This window comes from Tachypleus tridentatus, chromosome 7 (genome assembly GCF_004210375.1).
Source record: "Tachypleus tridentatus isolate NWPU-2018 chromosome 7, ASM421037v1, whole genome shotgun sequence".
NCBI classification, from domain to species: domain Eukaryota; kingdom Metazoa; phylum Arthropoda; class Merostomata; order Xiphosura; family Limulidae; genus Tachypleus; species Tachypleus tridentatus.
In genome coordinates, this window is record NC_134831.1 from 130,117,475 (window position 1) to 130,141,696 (window position 24,222).

At 35.3% G+C, this 24,222-nt stretch overlaps 1 protein-coding gene across 2 annotated transcripts in view; it reads left to right on the plus strand.

The window, feature by feature from the left end:
• Nucleotides 1-379: 379 nt before the first annotated feature.
• The window catches only part of LOC143256599 (G1/S-specific cyclin-D2-like), a 29,492-nt gene continuing 5,649 nt past the window's right edge, over nt 380-24,222 (plus strand). For both annotated transcript variants that reach the window (XR_013031420.1, XM_076514007.1), the window contains exons 1-4: nt 380-992; nt 4,330-4,545; nt 10,584-10,740; nt 24,019-24,164. Coding sequence is in view for 1 of the 2 variants with exons in the window: in XM_076514007.1 (XP_076370122.1) it covers nt 801-992; nt 4,330-4,545; nt 10,584-10,740; nt 24,019-24,164 (711 nt within the window). In the remaining variant the exon portion in view is untranslated. The remainder of the gene's footprint in view (nt 993-4,329; nt 4,546-10,583; nt 10,741-24,018; nt 24,165-24,222) is intronic.

Consider the following 24,222-nt stretch of genomic DNA (forward strand, 5'->3'; position numbering starts at 1 on the left):
TAAAGCAGTAAAACTGGAGGCTTAAATTCTTATAATGTTTGAAGTATATTTTTTCTTGCATTAAACATGTATTTAGTGTAGCTACTCAAGAACAAGTTGTGTTGTCACCGTCTATTTCTCGATCCAGAAATAGAGTGCATTCACACCGGTAGTAGTAATTTTTTGTTTGTTTGTTTTGTACCAAGACTCTAAATTTTAACATTTCGGTTAACGCAATCCTAGGTTAATGTCTGCAGGGATAACTGGTGGATCACGTGCTGAGCACTCGTACTGTAAGTGTTTCGTTATTGGACACTTGTTAATAAGTAGTGATAGACAAACCACCGGGCAAATAAGAGAGTAGTGGGTGGGCTCAGTTACTGCGCAGGCGCAACATATATTTGTTGCAATCAGCTGGTAGAGTTGGTGTAGTCTCACCAATGAGGTGGAGGGATGTGGTGTAGAGATCAAGTAGTAGTTTAAGTTACGTTTATTTATAATTTGCTGTAGTGGGACGAAGTTCATAACCTTAGATCACATTTTAAAACTTGATTCAATAGCAGAACTTAAGTTAGTAAGGAATAGGCTTAGCATTTCTACTGTCCTCTACGAAAAGGACTGCTAAATATTTGTAGTCTAGTGTTAAGCCTACCGCAACAACTCGGTACATAACAGGTGGCATAGTAGTGGTGTAGATCACAGTACCTGTTGTGACGTTCTTGTGAGTGGTGAGGACTCGACAAGATGGAGCAAGTGAGTGTGGCACTTGAAAGTTGAGACTGTTTCACAGAATTACGAAATTGTCTACAAAACGAAAAGAAATGGATCTTCTGTGTTGTGAAGGGAATGTTGAAATGAAATCCAATGAGGATCCTGTGCTGTGTTCGGACAAAACCCTACAAAATGCACTTCGGTTAGAAGAAAGGTACACGGTTACTTCGTCCTATTTCAATTGCTTCCAAAAGGAACTCAAGCCTTACATGAGAAACGTTGTTACAACTTGGATGTGGGAGGTAATGTTACCTATTTAATTCTACTCTGCAAATTTTCAAGTACGTCCTGCAAAATCCCGTTCATTCCTGATGTTTTGGTATCTTTCAGTGTTAACTAATATTATTAACACTAATAGTAAATGAATAATAATAGTTAACAGTAAGAGACTTGCAAGGTGTTCAGAAGTTATTATTGAAATAATAACCTCTACTAAAGGTTACATTGTTGTAGGGTTAACGAGTTTACCATTATAAATAAACTGGTAGAATAATTCATTAATTCAGTTGGTTAGAATACGTTGTTTGACCATCGTTGTAGGTGAAACATATTACGTTTACAGAATATGCTCAGAGTTGATGCTGTGTTGAAATGCGTTCAATCTTACGATTTCTGTACTTTCAACAATATCTATCGTTATTATCTTAACACTCCTACGAAAAGACGTTTCTAGTCCTGATTTCTCCAAGCCCATTCCCCTGGCTGTGGTTTCGCTAGATAGTAGATAGGGACAGTGGGAATCTCGTTAATCCATTCATTAATGGATTTAAATGGCAATTTTATTTAAATACAAAATTATTAGCCTAATATTAATAACCTTTCAAGTTGCTCTGGGGCCTATTAGGCCCCACTTTTCGTAGGAGTGTTAAACTTCTGCAAATAAATAAGGAAAACTTAACTTTTCCCATTGGGACACTCGAACTCGTTTTTGTTTCATTCTGAACGTTAGGGTTTTGCCTTTTCATAGCAATTTCAATTTCTGTTTTAATTGTGATGCTGAATAACATAAATTGTTAGCATTAAAAAAACATTCTAACAGGGTTATTGGAATGCAGAACAAAGACTTGGAACGTAAGCTACTCAAGAGTAGTGTATTTCTTTGTTTTGAATTTCGCGCAAAGCTACACAAGGGCTATCTGCGCTAGCCGTCCCTAATTTAGCAGTCTAAGACTAGAGGGAAAGGCAGCTAGTTATCACAACCCACCGCCAACTCTTGGGCTACTCTTTTACCGATGAATAGCGGAATTGACTGTCACATTATAACGCCCCCACGGGTGAAAGGGCAAGAGTTTTTGGTGCGACGGAGACTCGAACCCGCGACCTTCAGATTACGAATCGAACTCTCAAGATTAATAAACATGGTTTGTGGATACTTTGACTTGCACATAGGTAAGGGGGAGTGCGGCTTCAGACCCTCTTCTTTTCTCTAAATTATATAATATAGATAATATATTAAAATCCAACTTGTGGAAGACATATTTGGAAAGCTCAGAGAGAAGATTAGAATCCCCTTCCCCAACAGTACATATTTTTTTACTTTCTCTTCTGGTTGAACCAGTAAGTTGTTATTGTTAGAAATGGGACAGTTTTCCCCGACCTATCTGTTGCTATACTGAAATTTAGACAAGTTTTATATTGGATTGACTAAAAATACAATTAGTTAACTGCATTTGTAAATGAGGTTGGTATGTCAAGATCAAATTGCTACCGGTTTTTTTTGAAACTATAACAAGGCTTATCAATTTTCAGTTTAATTGGTGAAAGATGGTTTTGACAATAGTTAAGACAGTTAATCATACGTTCACGTATATATTCCAATTTACTTTATACGGAAATGGACTATCCTGATTATTAGAATAAAATTACATTTTACCTCCACAAGGTGGTTGTTAAGTTCGGTGTTTGTTTTCTAATCTGTCATTGTAAGCCGGATAATTTGAATAGTTTAAAACGAGTTTACCATTATAAATAAACTGGTAGAATAATTCATTAATTCAGTTGGTTAGAATACGTTGTTTGACCATCGTTGTAGGTGAAATAGAATTTTCGCAGATATGTTTTATTGTTATTATAATTTAAGATAAGGGATATCAAATGTTTAGGTTGTTCTACAGGGCTACTACATTTGTAAAATAAAGCATAAAATGTTAGGAAAAGATAAATTAAATTACAGTTCACACTCTAAGAACAGGAGAAGAGTAAGTTTAATTTTATTCATTAAAATGTTTATTATATATTTATTTATTACGTAAACATAACCATATTGTAATTAATCTGCAGCCTAATTATCAGGGTAAAGGTATCGCTTTCAGCGTTACTTTCACTAGATGTATGGTGAGGCATAGTTGACGATAATTCAGTCTTATTGACGTGTTGTTTTATTCTTGTGGATAGCCAGTCAGCTAGTGGTAGATTCCAAAACTACTGATTAGCAAAGACACGATGAAAACATTTATTGTGCGCATAAATAATAACAACTAGTTGACACACCCGTTCAACGAACGGGCGAAACATAGAGGCCCCGGAGGCTGACATACGGGAGAGGGGCGAATTTGCAGCCAAACGTAGCGCAGAATTATCCACTCGATTTTGTAAATCAGTTTGTGTGGAATTAGGCATAGTTACACGATGGCTGTCCGCCACGGGTATCGAAACCCGGTTTATAGCGATGTGAGTCTCCAGAAATCTCGCTGTGTCACTGGAGGGCTAGTAAAATAGTTATTTTAGCAGCTAATTTTTTTGTTAAAGCTTCGAGTTTCCCTCCACCTTCTCTTATAAAACTGTTTTAGTTTTGTAAAAACTACGTACGTGAGGAATAACAACCTTATTTAAACATAAATTAACTGTTGTCAATAGGGTTCGTTCTGGTTTAGAGCTCTTTAACCCTAACTAGTTTCTCGTGCAATGAAGTGTAACATTTCTCTATTCTGCAAGTTGATTTAAGACTGACCATTGCTGCTTCAATCTCAAAAAACAAATGTCACAGAACTGTTTATTGTTAGTTCAATAATAAACAAAATATAGCATGGTTTACAACTGTATGGTTTGTTTGTTTGGAATTAAGCACAAAGCTGACAACTGTATGGATTATTAGCTGTATATTATTAATTAGCCTATTATTATCTGTCGCTAGTATTAAACCCTGAATTTTAGTATTATAAGCCTAAGACTAAGTTTCCGGATTACTTTATCCAGGAAGGACTTGTTTTACAAAGTTTTCTTTTTAAAAACGCTATTTAACGTACTTAAATTATTGTTTTTGTTTATGAAAATTCAAGTAAATAATGTAACCGTAATTATCCTATTTATTAATTTAGGGGCGTACTACAATTATACCCGTTGAACAAATCACGTCAGTTAACTCGCTGTGCACAAACGTAGCAACAAACTGATGTCAGTTAAAGATAATAACATAATAAATAAATTTTGTCAAATTGTTTTAAAAGGTTAAACATGAACGTAAGTTGACTTCAAATCTAGTTATCTGATAAAAAAAAAATACTTTCAACTTTGTTACAAATATCTAATAACTATTGTATTACGATACAGTTTTAATTTTGCCCTTTATTTTGTTTTAAGGTTTGCGAAGATGAACAGTGCCAAAAAGACGTTTTCCCTCTAGCGGTGAACTGTTTGGACAGGTTCCTTTGTGTTGTAGAAATCCGGAAAAGCCAACTTCAACTTGTTGGAGCTGTGTGTTTGTTTTTGGCGTCTAAGGTGCGGCAAACACGGCCCATCTTATCAGAGAAACTCTGTGCGTACACGGACAATTCGGTCACATTGGAAGAACTTCTGGTTAGTGTTTGCTTTGGTGTGAACTCGTTTCTATAGAAGTGTTGTGAAATAAAACGCGTGTGGTGTGCATGGTTTATTTGCTGTTTTATAAAATAGTAACTACACGTTACAAGCGAAACCTAATATATTCAATATTACAATCTAACATTGGTGATAAGTAAGTATTCCCATTGTTGTACATATACGATTTACAATACAAACGAAGATAAATCCGACCACATTTTTTTTTTAAAACTGTGATTTACAATCTCTTGGTTTTGTTTTGTTATTTTTAAAGCTGCATTAGGTGTGCTTTAGTAAAGTATTAATAAATACCTTCCAATTTCGGACAGCATGAAATTTATCAGTTGAATAAGAGGGAACATCTAAATATTAAAGTTGCTTCATGTAAAATGACGAAATTCCTGCGTTTATTTTTGAGAACGATTTCTCAAATTATAGAGGGCGTGCATCCCTTCATGGTGAATATTTAAAACTATATGTACATGTATAATTGTTTGTATTTTTTCAGACTCAATTATTTCGGTGTCTGCGATTTTCGCAGCAAGTCTTTCAGGAAAGAATTATAATTACACGCTAACAACCGTGTAAGAAGTGATGTAACTTCCGCTAGGAATAAGCAAAATATTGATTATAAGCGCATGCGTGTATGTGTAATATAGGTGGACTACTACCACGTGTTTTTATCCCCAAGGTTCGCTTCTCGCATCACTGTCATTTCTCTGCATGAACGAAAATTGGTTTTGGTTAATGAGATATGGGTGAGTGAGTGCCACTGGATTTGCTGTCACCAACAGCCTTTAACATTAAAACTTTACTGTGAGAAAGAACACTGACTTGGTTGTCGTGTTCATTAACTACTTCCTTTGTGCTAAGCCAACTCGTTACATTGTGGCCTCAAGCAAAGTAGTTAATCAAAGATCGTTGTATATATAAACTCCTATAAATTTTGTGGTCAGTTGTTGAGTCTCTCGACCAGTAGAAAATGAAAAAAACAACAACAAACAACGACACGTATATAGTTAGTGAATAGCGTGAGATATAAAGAAAAACACGTCACTGTAAAATTAACACAGACTTATGGTGTTAGAAGTATTTTCTTATTTTCCAAGTAAGAGTTTATGAAAATCAGAATTTTTAAATATTTAACTGATAAAGTGCCAACTGAGCTTATAAACAAGAAATATATAACTGTTAAGATTATATAGTAAATTATTTTTAATGTCTTTGCTGTAAAGATGGCCCATGACGAACTGTGTTGTATAAAGTTTGTTTTCAGTGTGTCTTAAAAAGTTACAATTAGAACATACTATCAGTGAATTTACTAATATTAAACAAAAATCCGCATGGACTGGAATGACTGTTACCGTAACTACAATCACTGTCGGCTACGAACATAAATTGTTTTACGTAGCTGTCACATTTTTACTTTTATTACATCGCATAAAGCATGTAATAGAGATTTAGAACGAATAGCTAAATAATCTAGTGCGCTAATGATTTTATTCGATTGAACAAAAGCACTTTGAACACTATCGAAACTAGAAAACATTTTCGTGGACTTGTACGTCATTTGTTAAGTAGACAGACGTTCAAGGTCATTGTTTTTAGTCACTGAAATCCGAAGGTGTAAGGGTACACAAGTCAGATCATACGTCGTGTAGCAACTCAACAAATATTGTACTGTGAAGCAGGCACGTGCCTAATTTATGCGGTGACGTTACTATAGACTTAGAGACTCCCCTTGTTCCGTCCAGTGATTTTTCACTTAAGACCCTGCATCAAATGCATTGAAAATTAAAACCACTCTATCGGTTGTTATACATCGGTACATCTATATGAGCTATGTTCGACACAACAGTTCCGTTAACTGTCAGAACCTTGATATCAGCTATGTTCGAAACGAAGTTCCTGTTTTATACTTTTTGCATATTGTAAAGTATGTATCAACATTTCTAACTGCCTCTTCAGTCATGAATATTTTAAACTTTATCAAAAGTGTGTTCGTCAGGAACTGAGTCAAGTGCAGGGTTTAATTTTCTCGTGATGTTACTTGTGATGCTGGTTCCTCTGTCAAATACAAAGTTACAGCGCAAAACTATCAGCTAAAACATTGATTTTGTAGCAAAAATACATCATTGAAGTTGTTTACTTTTCCAAATTGGGATTTTTTTTTAAACTGATGTTACTACAAGTCGTGCAACTTAATCTTCTTAGTCAGAAACAAGATATTAAAAAAAAAAATTCAAACGTTGATATTTCTAGTCAAAAATAAATATAATTTCTTTTTTGGGAGGAACGAAACCTAGCCGTCGAAAACATGTTCCGCTAAACTAGCGGACGAAAAATAACTTGAACTATGAAAATAATAGTTTGGGAACTGGAAGAGGTGAGACTTGCGTTCATTTTAGATTTAAATAAGTGAATTTAATACGTGTAAAAATTTGTGTTTAATACACAGAGAGAAAATATATATATACGATAATCCTATTTTTCATTGAGAATTTACCCCTAGCTTAAGAAACAAGGGTAACGTAATACCGTTTGCATTTTACTTCAAATTTATATAAAGAGGTATCAGTCAGAATTAGGCTTAGAATCTCGAATTATTGAATGTCATTTTCGAAACGTTAGAAACAACAGTAGTTCGACCCGTAAAAAGGGATTAACGCCACGTTATTGTCAAAAACCTTCACACTACAGTCTTTTGATAAGTGATTCAGGCTGTTTTCGTAGTAAGAGAAACTTTGATTATGGACTCCAACAGTTGTGGAAGTACTTATTCCTGTGAACGACAGCCAGGTTTCAAGATTCTTTGGCTAAGTGGTTAGGTTGCTCAACTCCTAATCTGAGGGTCGCGGGTTTGAATACCTGTCACACCAAACATGCTCGCCCTTTCAGCCGTGGGGGCGTCATAATGTGACGGTCAATCTCACTATTCGTTGGTAAAAGAGTAGCCCAAGAGTTGGCGGTGATGACTAGCTGCCTTCCCTCTAGTCTTACACTGCTAAATTAGGGAAGGCTAGCAGAGGTAGCCCTGGAGTAGCTTTGCGCGAAATTAAAAAAACCCAACAAAAAACAAAACAATACCAGCTGTTAGGATGTTCGTTGTGAGTGAGTACTGTGATAGGGGTCTTTTGTGATTCCCCGTCAGTATTGGTCTCGTCTTAAAAGGTCAACGTTTCATGTAGCATTCTGTATCATCTTACATTTCATTCATCAGATAGTGTCTGGTGTTCTGTAATGCTCTTTATGAGCATGTTTCACACGGCTAATAGACCCGTATTTTGCCCTAATACTTACGTCACATTTTTAGCAGAACGTAATATGTTTAAAGAATCATTCTTAAGCAAGCTGATGCATCTTATTTTTAACACTTGCATGTTTCTATAATCGTCCGTATTTAGAGAAGCTTTTGGTAATTGAAATCTTATTTGGGTCACCCTGAGAACCCTTATATTTAAAATGTGTGTTAACAGTGTTCCTCAAATAATCCAACCATGGTTTCTCAATGTGGTCTGTTTTCATACGTATATCACAAGAGATAGCTGTTGCTTTGAGAATTAAATCGTGAACCAGTCATCATGTATTAACAGTCGATAAAAGTAGTGCAGGGTACAAATGTTTAAATCTTTTAAATTTGTTACTAATAATACATGAACATGTTTTAGTATGACAGCGACTAGTCTTAATACTTGTAACGAATAATGCATGAACATGTTTTAGTATGACAGCGACTAGTCTTAATACTTGTACCGAATAATGCATGAACATGTTTTAGTATGACAGCTACTAGTTTTAATACTTGTAACGAATAATGCATGAACATGTTTTAGTATGACAGCGACTAGTTTTAATACTTGTAACGAATAATGCATGAACATGTTTTAGTATGACAGCGACTAGTTTTAATACTTGTAACGAATAATGCATGAACATGTTTAGTATGACAGCGACTAGTTTTAATACTTGTACCGAATAATGCATGAACATGTTTAGTATGACAGCGACTAGTTTTAATACTTTTAACGAATAATGCATGAACATGTTTTAGTATGACAGCGACTAGTTTTAATACTTGTAACGAATAATGCATGAACATGTTTAGTATGACAGCGACTAGTTTTAATACTTGCACCGAATAATGCATGAACATGTTTTAGTATGACAGCGACTAGTTTTAATACTTGTACCGAATAATGCATGAACATGTTTTAGTATGACAGCTACTAGTCTTAATACTTGTAACGAATAATGCATGAACATGTTTTAGTATGACAGCTACTAGTTTTAATACTTGTAACGAATAATGCATGAACATGTTTTAGTATGACAGCTACTAGTTTTAATACTTGTAACGAATAATGCATGAACATGTTTTAGTATGACAGCGACTAGTTTTAATACTTGTACCGAATAATGCATGAACATGTTTTAGTATGACAGCGACTAGTTTTAATACTTGTAACGAATAATGCATGAACATGTTTTAGTATGACAGCGACTAGTTTTAATACTTGTACCGAATAATGCATGAACATGTTTTAGTATGACAGCGACTAGTTTTAATACTTGTATCGAATAATGGATGAACATGTTTTAGTATGACAGCGACTAGTTTTAATACTTGTAACGAATAATACATGAACATCTTTTAACACTTGTAACTAATAATACATGAACATATATGTATGTGTGTGTTTTCACTTTATCAAATCAAATAGATACGTGAAAAAATAGCTCGTAATGAAGACAGTTTTATCTAATATAAAAATCTTATTAGGAATTACTGAAACTTTTCTTTGGAGAAACGTCATTGATTATATAAAAACAAACGTTTCAATTCAGTATCGGAACAACAAGACATTAGTTGTATGTCTGTAAGGATGAAGTAAAGATTTAAAATGGGAATAAAATTCCCCCCAATTTTTTTGAACTGTTATTAGGAGATAATTCTCTGTTTCTATCAGGTTGATTTGTGTTTAGGTCAAAACCTTTTAGACGATTTTGAAATATATATCATCAAAATAATTAGGCGCTTTCAATCATATTGTGAACCATATGTTTTTATAATAATAATATACTTTTCCAGGATTTCCATACACAAATTTGTAGAATTCATATTTTAATTACGCAAAATAGACTTGTGCCAGGTAATCGTTTTTGGTACTTAATGAATAAAAAGAATGTAATGTGGTCTGGTGAGTCGTGTTTCACTTACCGTAGAGTATAACAGGTACTTAACCCTCCTTCTGTTACAACTTTACCAGTTGCTGGAAGTAGTGTAATGGTGTGGGAAACATTCTCACGGTCAGGGTTTGGTGTTTAACTTCTCTAGAGGGCGAATAACATCCATGAAGACGAGGGTTTTTTAACAAGATAATGCAATTCATCATTCATCACTCTGGAATCCCATGGAATTCGAAGAGAATAACAAAACGGTTATCGGATCTCAACATGATTGAACATCGTTGGGGCCATCTTGAACGTCTCCATTTGCCATGTCATTCCTCTGCCACAGTTTGTATAGCAATATCAGACTGTATGTATTTCTTTACTTCCCGAAAACGAGATACAGTTGAATAAGATACGTTCAGGAAGTTTAGGACGCTATGCCAAACCGGACTCAGTCCGTTATCTCAGTGAAGGTTATACAATTAAGATTAGGTGGGAACCAGTTAGTGTTTTATTTATATTACGTTTATAAAACTGTAGAATATGAAAAGAAATTCGAGTAAAGTTTCTCACGTTTTCTTTCTGTTGATGTGAATCCGTAACTACAAAAGTGTTCGGGTTATCGAAAGTTTGGGGGGGGGGAGTTAAGATGTATCTTGACTATATTACTTCATGCTAGCCACGAGCAATGTTGTTGCAAGTCTGAGACAAGGTTTTTTTTTAAATCTGTCTTATAACAAGAAGTGCTTACGTTGAGATTTAATTTGTGTGAAAAATAGTTTGTAAAATAACCTTGTTAATTAATTAATTAATACTTTAGAAAAATTATAGAAAGATTCTGAAGTTGAAATCTTTTATTTCAGAACTGGGAACTTCTTGTGCTGAGTAGGCTAAAGTGGGATGTTTCTTCTGTTGTACCGAATGATTTCATACAACCAATTTTTCAACAGCTTTCACTCTCTAAAGGGTCTGAGGTAGCAAGAAGTCATGCTGAAACTTTCATTGAGTTGTGCTGTATAGGTAAGGTATTTTACGTTTTATCTTTTGTGGGAGGTGTTTTATAGCCATTTGAGTGAAAAAGTATTGGTAGTAAAAAAAAATTGAGTTTAGAAAAAAAATTAAATCGGGGAATGGTTCTAATTTCTGAGGATACTTTAATTAATTAATATAATTATTATATAATTATATTGTAATTATAATTTAAATAAATTAAATAAGTAATCACGGTCAAGATTAATTTTATTTATGGCGTACAAATATAAAAATAATTTTCTATTTTTGGTACACCTTAAAATTTCTCTTTGCAAGTCTTCTCTAAACCGTGTGTGTGTGTGTGTGTGTGTAATATATTTTTTATCCGTTTTTGCCCCAATTGGCCCAATTGTATCATTATATTGTAATATATTAGACATTACGTAATATAACTTTTGGAGGCTATTATTTCACAATTGTAATACAAATAACTAAATATAATAATGTGTTTTATGAATATGGTATCTGTCCAAAAAACTAATACTGTTTGTAGGTAAGCACAAAGCTAAACAATTCTGTTTCACGCAGAATAATAATGATACATATTGAGTTTCGTTTTCAATATTTCGGTATTTAAATTTCCTCTAAAACTACGAAGTACAAGGACGTGTGTGGCTGTAATAAAAAAAAAACTCCACTTATTAAAGTATGTTTTTACTGTTTACTATGTATGGATTGTGGATAATACGTTTTTAGTTTAGTAACTCAGTTATTTTCTTCTTCGAAAGATTAACTTTTTAGCACTCGTTAAAAGAATGGTCATAATCCGTAAAAAGTTTTAACTAAAATTTTCCATCTCTGACTAGGTTTAGTGGGTTGTTAAAACTTTAACCATTTGGATTAATTTATTGATTAATCTTATTTTGTATGAATTAGATGCTTATTTTTTTTATTAAGAAGTAAATCTTGGCAAAAATTCGAATGACATTAATTTTGGATTTTCTTTTTTTAACTATTCAATGCTGTACATAGGTTTAGCAAAATTCCAGCCAAACCTTAATTCTTTTCATTCATTGTTAGTAGTGCGTGATTCAGACCTGCTGGTTTATTGCTGAGAACTGATATTTGATATTATTAATATTTCACTGCTATAATTGTAAAATTTTTTATTGTACTGTAGACAGATATATTTCTAGTAATTTGAGTGACCACGTGGTACAAAATCTGTCCAATAGGTATTAACATAGTTATTGCTGGCGGGGGGTTATGTTTTCATTCCTGTGTGTGTATTTATTAGTAATATTACGCGAAAACGGTTGAATGGATTTGGACAAAAGTTTGAATATGTTTTACATATGACCTAACTTAGAAGTGATTAGTTTTCGAAGGGATAAGGTCAAAGTTCAAGGTCACGAAAATCTGTCGACGTGTGGATCGATTTTTCGCACTATTTTTGCTATTGTAACTCGCACGAAAACTATCGGGTTTTGATGAAACATTGTGGACCTACGTTGAACATTATTTTTAGTTTTATCAAAAATGATTCTTGTTCATTGATATCAACGGACACATTTTCTTATATTTTTGAGGGCCGAGTATGATCGATGCTGCGCTCTACTGGGTGCCCCCTGTTTTGTTTGTGAATGTGATTTATAGTTTTTACTTGGTCTGCAGGGTGAATATAAGGCTTAGCATTTTCCATTCAGTGATATTGCCAAATCTTGCTAACTGAACACGCTAATTAAAATTATCCGAGCAATTTGGTCAGTAACGTAACATGGTGGTTATATAATGGGTAAGTAATTTCTACAAACATCTGACAATGTTTTCCGGTTTGCGATATGGTTTCGGCTCTTTGTGGTTGCGTCACGCCTCCACACTAATGGCTGAACGGTATCTTTGAAGTCTTGTAATCAAAACAAACCTTGTGGTTGCGTTTTATAATTGAGTAGGCCTATCACACGACCATTCTAATTCAATAAATAAGCGAAAGTTAAAAAAATAAAAAAGCCGCCATATTTGTAATTTATCTTTGAGCATAAGAGGCTCAACTGTTTGAGACTAAGCCTAAATATTGATGGAATAAAGAAACGAAGAACTTTGTTTGTTTTTCGCTTTTCAATAAACAGTTTGTGCGATTTTTACACTGTTGTGATATAAGAGATAATTAATCTTCTTTATTGTTCATAACTGTCGAGAAACAGGACAAAGGTGGAGATGTTTACCGTGTAGTAAGTTTCGTTATTATTATTAACCACAAAATATTTTTAAATAGCTATCAGAATAACTTTTTACTGAAAGCAGTGAAAACCGTCCTTATTGCCACAGGCCTTTTTTCTATTTTCGAAACCTGCTTAAGAGGAACGGAATTAAAGACGAGAAACCGAATCCCGATGAAGTGAAAATAAATGGTTCGTTTTTTAATAAAAGGCTTCAGTCGCATCATCACGGAAGGCTGTGATTCGCTGTTAACGTGCAATCTTTGAAACGCCTGTTTATATTCGAACCTGTTCTCTTCTATTCTTCTCGGGCAACTTGAGTTTCCAAGTGGCGGGTTAAAAAATGAACATGGAACACAGCGTGTCGTACTCTTACACGCGGGAAATATTACCCCAGGAACAAAAGTGCTGAAATTTCCAGATTAAAATCAAACCGGAATCCTGGACTGTCATTCACGTATTTGAAATGCCAACACTTTGAAAAAACTATTTTTGTTTCTCAATGTAGCTGGGCTAATAATTTCTTATGAAGGATCATTTATAGTTGGAGCAGGATAAACTATATCAATGGACCTCTAGTTCTACAACGTGAATCATTTGAAAAGTACGCAATTTTTCTTTTGACCGTGTGTGTGTTTTCCTCTACAGGAAATGATGTTAAATACTGTAGCCTGTTGGCCTTTAAACAGATTTTGGTTTCGAGAAAAAACATGTTTCGTTATTTTTAAGATTTATATTATTTTAACATGAATTTAGTCACAGTACCTACGATTATTTTTTTATGGACTGTTTGCCTAAAGATCAGACGAGGGGACACGAAACGTCATCCACTTGAAGATTTGAGGTTGATGTAATGCTGAAGATATTTGATTTCAAGTATTAATGTTTCCGAATTAATGAATGAGATAAATGGTACAGACGGCAGCGAAAGTCTTACAAAAAAAAAAAATCCTTGCTGGGTGGGGGCTGTTATTCATTTGTTACTGTCACTCATATCTTTCCTGTTTTTGTGTGACTATGAAACAAGGGCAGAGATGGGGTTCATGCATGACAGAGCACACCGCTTAAACCAGCCCACACACAGATTCAACCAGAACAACTCTCTTTGTGAAGGGAATATACATCATTTTTACAAACTCGTCAGGGAATATACATCATTTTTACAAACTCGTCAGTTAGAACAAATGCTCCGCAGTACTGTGTAGCTACTCACCGTGACAATCTATGCCTTTACAAAACAAGTTTTTTGGTGCATATCATAACACTAATTCATATCTCAAGTAAAACAGTCCAGGTATAAATACCATCTTTTACTCAAAATGTTGAGTGGATAGAAATTAACCTTAAGAAGAACCGGAAATGTCTCTAATAATAACGCGTTAAAATAGATGAACAAAGAACGCTGCGTTTGTTATTTAGGTTTGTTGTAGAGAACGTAACAGGTGTGCTATTCTTCACCCAAACTGGAGTTACCGAATTCAACAGGTGAGTTAAGAAGCTTTCAAAACGAATGCTTTAAATAACTTGATTGCACAGTGCAAAATACTCACTCATTCAACAAAAAATGAGAGATAGAGACTAGACGCAGATGTTTCACGAGGAATCAAAAAGTCCTTCATTGACAACACCAAGAGGTAAATTTAGCTCGTAAAAGTGTTTCAATCAAATGAAAACTGGTAACTGGACATGAGAGCAAATTTTGACCAAAGAGCTTCGCAGGATGAATGCAAAGACAAATCCACCCAAGAACCAGTTTTATGCCATGGTACCGATTAATCCCCATAAAATGAAAAGGAGAACCAGAATTCCAGCTTCTATCTTCACATGCAACCAAAATTTCAGACAACCCTCTGGAATAATCTCGATAACCTATCCGAACAGCAACTCATGTGTGACATTAGATAAAGCCTAGGTTGAGTTATATTACAACAAGATTAGCGGAATTCAAGGTTGTACACATCCTGTTTGGATAGAACATGTAACCCCCCCCATGCATGTTGTGTACTGTAACCTGTATTATTATTTATCTTTAATCTGTTCAAATAGAAATACTGTTATTACGGTTTCTGTTGTTGAGCGCCTTTTTTTTTTGGAATATTTCAATACGATTACATAGTTGAAACCACTGAGTGATAACCAAACCATTTTTTCTTCGACTGCAAGATCTACAACTTGTGCAAAATTCCATGTGTGTTAGACACCGTTCGGATAGGCCTAAATCTACAAATAAGCAATGCCTCATTAATAATTACATTACAAAGCCAGATGTTAATAAACAAACTCGATCTGCCCCTGCATGGCCATTTGGTTAAGGCGTTCGACTCGCAATCCCAGAGGCATGGGTTCGAATCCCTGTCACACCACACTGTCCCGTTCTTTCAGCCATGGGAGCGTTATAATGTGGTGGTCAATCCCACTATTCGTTGGTAAAAGAGTAGCCCAAGTGTTGACGGTGGGTGGTGATGACTAGCTGCCTTCCCTCTAGTCTTACACTGCTAAATTAGGGACGGCTAATGCATAAATCCTTCGTGTAGCTTTGCGCGAAATTCAAAAACAAGCAAACAAACGCGCCTTCGCTTACTGTCAAACCATAATATGAACTTTGTAGTTTGTGGAGCCACGCGCTCGTCATGCGACGTGCAAACACCTGCCGAAAGAGCGACACAAATATTTTAATGAAAAATGCAGTTTATAGTAATGCATTTATACATTATCTATGAAACTTGTCATGAATCTTGTTACCTTGTTATATTTCGTGTCACACACATTAAACAGCAGGTTAAACTCAGTCATGGGTATTTGTAACCGAAGTTATAAATAAAAAAGGTCAAAGCGAGTCTTTTTTTTTTAATGTTACGATTATGTATGTATTATATATGTGTTATGTTAATGTATGATACAGACGTAGGGTTGGAAGAAATGTTAAGGTTTTTTTTTTCTCAAATACTCGATTCTTTCGTTCGAGTACTTCTATGCTAACACGAACAAGCTACTTACCACACTAAGACATATATAACAATGTATAAACAAATCCTACAGTAATGGTAATTACCAGAACTATTATCTGTTAAAATGGTAGCAATTTGGCAACTTTGTTTTAAATGCAAAGCTACATAATGGGGTATTCGCATTCTGCCCCCCCCTTTTCCCGTGAGGAATCAAACCCCGTAAACTTGCCTTTTTTAAGTTCAATGACCTACAACAGTAAAATTCGGGGTTCAATTACTTACGGGTGACACAACAATTAGTTCAATGGGGTTTTGTTCTAAAACAATTTTAAACCGCTGGCCCACTGGTGACCAGAATGAAATTAGTTTTATAAGTGAAATGTGTAGGTAGAGTCCTCGAACAAGTTAGGGTTTACGTTTTTAAACTACTGTTCCCCTTTCTTCACAAAAAATTACAACAGCTCAAAATATCCTTTATATATATAGTAAAAGGAAACAGGAAGGTTTGTCGACTATTTAATAGAATTGTGTAGTTTTTCAGTGGATAAGGTTTTGTTGTATAAACGTAATATAGCTGGCTGCTCGTTATAATAATTAAGTTCGCCAGGTTTTTACGCCAGCGTTTTTTTAATGTTTATTTGTAGACACTGAGCATTTTTGCGCTGTAACTTTGTTTCCGTTTCATGTAAAATATATAGGCGTCTTTCGTTTGACACAACATATTTTAATAGCTGGCTGTTGGCCCCACATGTACCAATTTGATATACTGATGTTAACTACGGATCAATCTTGCAAATCGCATATGTACTCGTGTGTTGGCAAGTGTCTTCCACTGATTAGGTGAACGTCTTCGTTTTGCGTGTCCCTGACATTCTAAGGGAAAATTGGAGGTTGAATGGAAACGAAAAGAGTCGATGAACTACGGGTTGGACATCGTAGAAACAACCGATCGTACGAGTGAGTTCTCGAGGTCTGTTTTATTTCTGCTAGCCTGTTTCACTGCTTTTAATGACTTCTGTGAAATTCTGTCCCTGTGTGCGCGTGCGCGCTCGCTCCCCTGGTTACTGGACTGGATGTGTACATACAGAGTAATTGATATTAAGCGCCTGAATGGTCATGTGACCATTTGTTGTAAGTTCTCAAGGGTAAGAAAAACTTTGTACAGGTATTGCAGTAAATATGCATCATCTTACCCATTTAGTTCAGACGTTACAAAAAAAAGCTTTGATTGAAGCAAATTGTATGCGATGATTTGGGTTGTCAAAATATTTGGATATTGTATATGATAACACGTATGGTGGTTTATGTTAGTATTACAATTAAATAAATGAGCTCAAACAGCAAATTAAAATAGACTGCTACTTTTGGTTTTCACAATGAAATGAGCTATATTAACATCTACCAGTATGCTGCAATGTTTTAAGAAACAATGGATAATATTAAAATCCAGAAACGTTCATATAAAAACATTCTCCGGAAAATAAAAAGTACAGGGCTCGTGAAAGATGTTTAGAAAATGGAAGATAAATTGAACTTATCAGTGGACGTCAAAGTTAAGTCGATTACCAGGGGTCGTAGAAAAATAAAAACGTATGAAATAAGAAAGTTAAAAAAATCCCCAACATATTCCTATAAGGATTTTTTTGTTGATTCCATGATTGGATATCCCCTCAATTGATCCACTAACAGAGGCCTTGTGGTTCAATATAACTTTAGTAACATTCAAAATTTAACACGGAAGTTTTGCGAGGCGTTGAACACGAAAGTTCATTTCTATAGCATTGGTTAAGCTACTCCAATGGAATCACTGTCGCGTGTTTTATGGTTGTTATAACTAGGTCTTGTTTTCACACCTCAAGAATTGTAACATCGTATAGTGTCATTCGATAAAAACGATAATTTCAAAATGTAATCAGATATATAAACAAACGTAGACCCTCAGCGGTAGAGATTAAAGTTACCGTATTTCATTTCCTCCATCTTAAGGAGCGTACTTTCTCAAAATGTACTAGACACCAGGAATGTCTGTTACCCACCTGTTACTCTGTAGACGCTTAATGTCAAAGGTTACGATTACCCCCACTTTAACCCATCGTAACAGTTTCTTTGTCCTCTTTCCTTTCGATTGACTTACCATGCTGCTGTTTGGTTGATTCATAACAAACGCAGAGAAAGCCGTAAAACGAAGTGCAAAATCCATAGTGTTATGAGATAATGTAGCTATACATTTCGAGATAAAAATAACGGGCTTGGTTAGTAAGCGTTTACTCTCGTCGTCATAAAAAAACAAACAGGAAAAATCAACAAAAACATTGGCTGGCGGGCTCTTAAGATTATCTTACAAATAAGCACCCTCTACAGTCCAATAGAAGAACTGGAATGTTAGTGGATGTGCAGCTTGTACGTGAGTACCAGCGATGTTTACTTACACAAGTTTGTTAACTTTTCACTTTGCTGTTGCACACGTTATCGAAGTTCGTTTTACAGCTAACTTGTATTGTTCACTGTTGTCGAAGACAACCGCAACATTGTATATCCAAAGTTTCCAGCGAAATTAACACAATAATTGAGATGTTTCAGCAATCATTTTATCTTGAAATGTTGCTTTAGATACAGTGTTTATACTTCACTACTAAGGAGTGCAATAGTTGAACTGAATTACGTGCCTTATAATCTGTCACTTTGATGTGGGAGCGACTTTGAACTCAGTAGCTTCGGGTGGAAGAATTGGCGTTGAAATGTTAAACGTAAATTTGGAGGAACTAATTGCTAACCGTATAAACGAAGATAACCCCCGTGAATCTTTGCGCGAAATTCCAAAATCAACAGACAGTACTGACCATACTGATAATTAAGTTTGGAAATCGAATTTTACTTCTGCATATCTGCTATTTCCTCTCTCTCTCTCTCTCTCTCCATGTAGTCTGAAATACTGACTTTTTTATGGACGTCGCATTTTGTACATTATATGTAATCGTGATTAGTTACTCTAGGAAACTTTAACAATTGTCACCATAGCAACATCTTAGGTTGAAGGATGTACTTGGTTCTACAGGTTCTGTTGGATCTAAAGACGATACCGTATGTGGGTTGCAGCCGATTATTTTCCCAGGCCCTCACACGTTGCTCCTCGGGTCCTTGGAATAGTGAAGAAGGGTCACGCCCGGCGGTTTATCGTCAGACCCACAACTTGTGAAACTTGATCACATGAAGGTGATCTCAGTTGGACTGGCACATGTGTACACTCACTGTACGGTTTTCTTAATACTCTGGTTTTACTCCCTTGGAGAGTGCAAGCGTTTGTGACGCACACATTACCGCGTGTATGTTTGTTATCTGTATTTGAATGTACAGCTATTTTGGTATTAGTCTATGGTAATTCTTATTTTATAAGAACCACTAGATGGCGCTAAACGCTTACTTGATTTTTAATAATGAACACTAAAATGTCTTTAGCTCCCAGTGTTTTATTTCATTTTTATCGTATAGTTAACCTAGTACGAAGTTTTTTTCTTCTCTGTGTGGTACTTGATTTCATGCTGTAGTGTAAAAACCTCTCGGACATTGGGTTTTTGTGAATTTGTATTGTAAACCTCGTGCAGGTCCAGCAAGCTCACTTGGTAAGAGATAATATACTGTAGTGTTTAATTTGCATGCATTTTGGGCTTTAAAATTACTTTATAGGTCCATTATGTCTTTTTATGTGATGAAATGGAGTTCAAAATTTGGAATAACTTCAAACAAATATCTGGGGCACGTGCTTTGAAGCTGTAGAAGAAAATGTAAGGGACTGATTGTGCTACGGAAGTTAATCTGGGCATATTGGCTTTCTGAAGCCAAGGACCATCCCCCTCGGTGACTCATTTGTAAGTCTCAGTACTTATAAAATTGAGTTTTATTGCCTGTAGTGGGCAGAGGACACGTAGTCCATTGTGTAACGTTGTGCTTAACAAATAGGCGAGCTTGAGAAAAATGAAACCGAAGACCGAATTATTCAATATTATTCTCCAATGAACTTAAAGGGAAAACACTAAATATGTGAATTAACGATCTTTTACTTATGTCTATCAGGGCTAAACTTTCCCCAGTGATTCTAAACTTAATTCACATATTATTAGTACTTACTTCTACCGCTAGGGGTTGTAATTACTTTTTAAATCTTAATTTTAATTTTTGTTCTTCTGCGTTTGTACATGGTAATATTTTGTTCGCAAACTAGTGTAAGTTCTGAACTAATAGTGCATTATAGGAAAGCCTCGAAGTCAGTCACGTGCCTTTCACGGGCGCGCTGAACACAGCGTGGCCTGGTCTGAAAACTTTTTGTACACCACCTGCACTGGATTTGGCCATAGTTGGTGTTGTATGATATCGACGTTCGTTAGCGCCTACGTATTTAATTTTGTTTTTAATAGGGAAATTACCGAAGATAAGATCTGAAAACACACACACGACAGTTAGTGTCAACGAAGAAAAAGCATTGGTGTAGACGTTTCTTAAAATGTTCTTCAACTCGTGCTCTCAGTATAAATAATGGAATATTAAATTATTTCTTAAACATGGAAAACTGAAAAAGCGCTTTAACATGTACAAAAGCACAGAACTTGTATATTAGATAGTTGAAAATGAGGGGACAACTCACTTTAAAATCGCACGTCGTATTAATGGTCTGAAATGTATATTGTTATAATTTATTTTAATGGATTCAGTTTGACGCATTTATTACTTACTGAATACTTCTGAAATGGATATAGAATGTTTAGTGTTTTACCGTGTTGAGAAAATGTTCGCTTGCAGTTAAGGACAAAGCTATACAATGGGCTGTCAGTCTTCTGCCCATCACGGGTATCGTAACCCGGTTTCTAAGGTTGTAAGTCCGCAGACATACTGCCGTGTCACCAGGGGGCTAGTAGATGTGCTGAAGTATTTTACAGACGTAATAACACTTGTTAGTGTTTTTCAACCTGAACAGCACCGCTTACGATTCATTGGTTCAGATTCGGGCAAATAATATTGCCTTAATTTAGAATTCCTGACCAAAGGAAGGGAAACGACTCCCCAGTACTAGCCGCCTACACAACTGTTTTTAATCGAATACTGGTATTGACTGCCACTGTTATAAGGCTCGCATATCTGAAAATACATAACGTGTATGGTAGCATCGCAACACGAACCTCGGAACTTCTAATCCGCAGACCGGCACGTTAACCACTAGGCGAGTACATGATGGATACAGAAAAGTAATGTTTAATTCCACTTAACGCGAATTGTTTATATCTATAAATATGTGGAGTCCAGTTGAGTGTTCCAGCTGTTAATATGCTCATTCGATATTCGCCACTTGTCACCGATTTGCACAGGTTTTGGTGATATCCAAGTTCATCAGTAACACTAAACAAAAGCAGATCCACGCTGCTGCACCTTTAAATATGTTTTTTTTAGTTTCATGATGCATCCACAGTGACCATTTCCGAAACGTCCACGTACTTTTAACCGCTGTCTTTCCATGATGTCAGCTGACTTAACAGGCATGTTTCCAGGTGGTTTGTGCACTTGAAACAATAAAGACTGAACGTCGTTTAATCCATTACATCTGTATCCTCAAAATAATTGACAAACTCAAAGTCAAGTTTGGTACAACGATACACTTATAACGGACCGGTATGTTGGCGCACATTTTATATGTACCCTGACTGTGAATCTGATGATTCGCTATTCGCGACCTGTTAACGTAAAAATGTTTTTCTCTGCACTGTACCTCTGTTGGCTCGTTTTAAGTCTGATGTTAAATCCCACCATTCGATGAGACAAGAATTTTGTACCCAGTGCTGAGTTGTCGATAGAGTGTTGCTAATATGTTGCTTTCCCCACACCCAGGATTAATGTTAAAAGTTGTGGGTGGGTATGTTCTATAGAATTGTGTGAAATTTTGAAACTAACAAAGCATTTTTACTATCCGCCACTCAAATTGTTTATACACTTACAATGGTCGTCAAATCTCCTAATTGTTGTCGGCCAACCTACCATTGCAGCTCTGTTACTAATGCTTTTATAACGTTTAATTTTCTAGTTGTAGCACTTAAAATTCGGGGTTCTATCGGGCAAAACGCAAATACACTACTGCAAATATACGTTTAACAACAAACAATTTTCTGTCTAAATGCAGATCGCGTGTATAACGTTTATTTGCTGTTAAGCGCAAAGCTATATAATTTATTAACTGTACCATGACAACAACGAATATCGAAACCCGAATTTTAGCGTTGGTGACAGCATAGTTGCTGGTTAATTTCTCGTGTGGTAAAAAAAAAATTGCTGTTGCTAACGTGTGCAACAAGCAATTGAAAGTTTTCCAAGTGAAATGTTTCAGTTTCTACCAGGAGGTCGCATGGATACAGTAATATTACGTTAAGGGTGTGGGATAACATAAAAAAAAAAAACACATCACAGTAAATCAACTAGAAAGTAAATAATGTGCAATAAACATTAATTTTATCAAAATATATTTTATCTTTAAGGATAAGATTTTCTAAACGTTTGTCAAGGATAAACTGCCTTACATTCCTAAATTAGGGATAACATATCTTGAAATCGCGTGTTTCCCGGTGTGTCGAATAATATTTAGGCTTGCTTTTAGGTGAACTATTTTTATTATTAATTATTTAACTTGAAGTTCCGCCAAATATGCTCGCCATTTCAGTCATATGGGCGTTATAATGTGACTGTAAATCCCACTATCCGTTGGTAAAAGAGTAGTTGAAGAGTTGGCGATGGATGATGATGACCAGCTCCCTTTCCTCTAATCTTACACTGCTAACTTGGGGTTAGCTAGTACAGATAACCCTCGTGTAACTTTTCGCGAAATTAAAAACAAACTCGGTCAGTACAATTGTAAGAGTTTTGTAATAACACTAAAACGGCTAGATTCTACTGATCAAGAATATTTGGAAAGGTAATTGGGTTTTATCTTTATTGTTGTGGAATATTGTGAAATATACTGATATTTGAATATTTAACATGCTCAATGCAGTCTCGTACCTCACGTTTTTGAATGAATAGTCCGGTAGGGGCGCTTTAAGTTTCCACAAGCTGAAAAATCCAAGAAAAAGAGTCTTATATTCTTCTGCTCTTTGCATCAAATGTTATAGGCACCTATTGTGGACAGCGGCAGCTTTGGACTATTCATATTCACGAACCTCATTCCGTTTTCAAGCACATGAAAGATTCGTGAAACAATCGCCCAAAACTGCACATTCACTTAATAGAGGGCGTGGGAAAGAAAGTAAATCACGTACAAACCAGACTCCCTGCTGGTAACTGTGGATGAGACACGTAAAGAAATAAAAAACGCCCATCACATGTTTTTTTTCGTGAAGTGTTTGTGCCGTAGAAGAGTTATTGTAAAATCCATGGGTTAAGACTTCTTGTCGGGAAAGTTTGTTAACAAGGAAAGTAATTATGAAGAGTCTATAAGAAATACCGACATCATAAGTGTTTTTTTTATCTTTTTAACTTTGTGGTTGTAGCTTCTTAGAGCAATAAATATCTGTTGAAGATCAGGCCACATTATAAAGCTATCTCTCTAATAAATTTTAATTGAAAATAAACTTGCTGCTTTGGACGTCTTTTTATTTAAATAATATGCATTCGGGTATTTAAATAGAATGATACACTTGAATATCCCCGACGTTTCGAAATTGATACAGTTTGGGTTATATACTGTAGTTTTTTTATTACTGGATTTTTTTTTTGCCTTTCTTTATTCTACGAAACTATCAAAAATGCACATTTTTAAACTATAATCGTGTAATATACTGTAATATACTTGTAATATATTGGTACTGTTTGGTAAACAGTACCAGAAGTAACGTTTTTGTCGTCGTGTTTTAATTTAAAGTAGTTTTAAATGCTGTTTTTGTTCATGTGCTCTGTTATGTTTGTATAACCCATTTAACATGTATTTATCCTTGTAACTAAAGCTTGATCGACGACAGTATTCTAAACAATGGTAGGCCTAATGGTATCTGAAACGTATGTAAAGTGATGTTCCACTGTGACATTTATTATTAAATAATTTATTATTTTAAGTAAATAGTTTTAAAGGACCGTAGTTTTTTATAAGTGACTTTTCAAATGGTGACTGTTTCTTTTTCCTCTACCAGACTTCAAATTATCCATGCATCCCCCCTCAATGATAGCGGCAGCCAGCGTTGGAGCAGCGGTACAAGGCTTATTATGGGTAGACAAACAATGGACATCTCAGAAGGAACTGTTGACGAGGCTACGCCAAATATCGGGCATTGAAGTGGTAATACTTGCTGTTTTATATGCGTGTGTTCATTTTAGATTCACAATTAGAGAGTAAA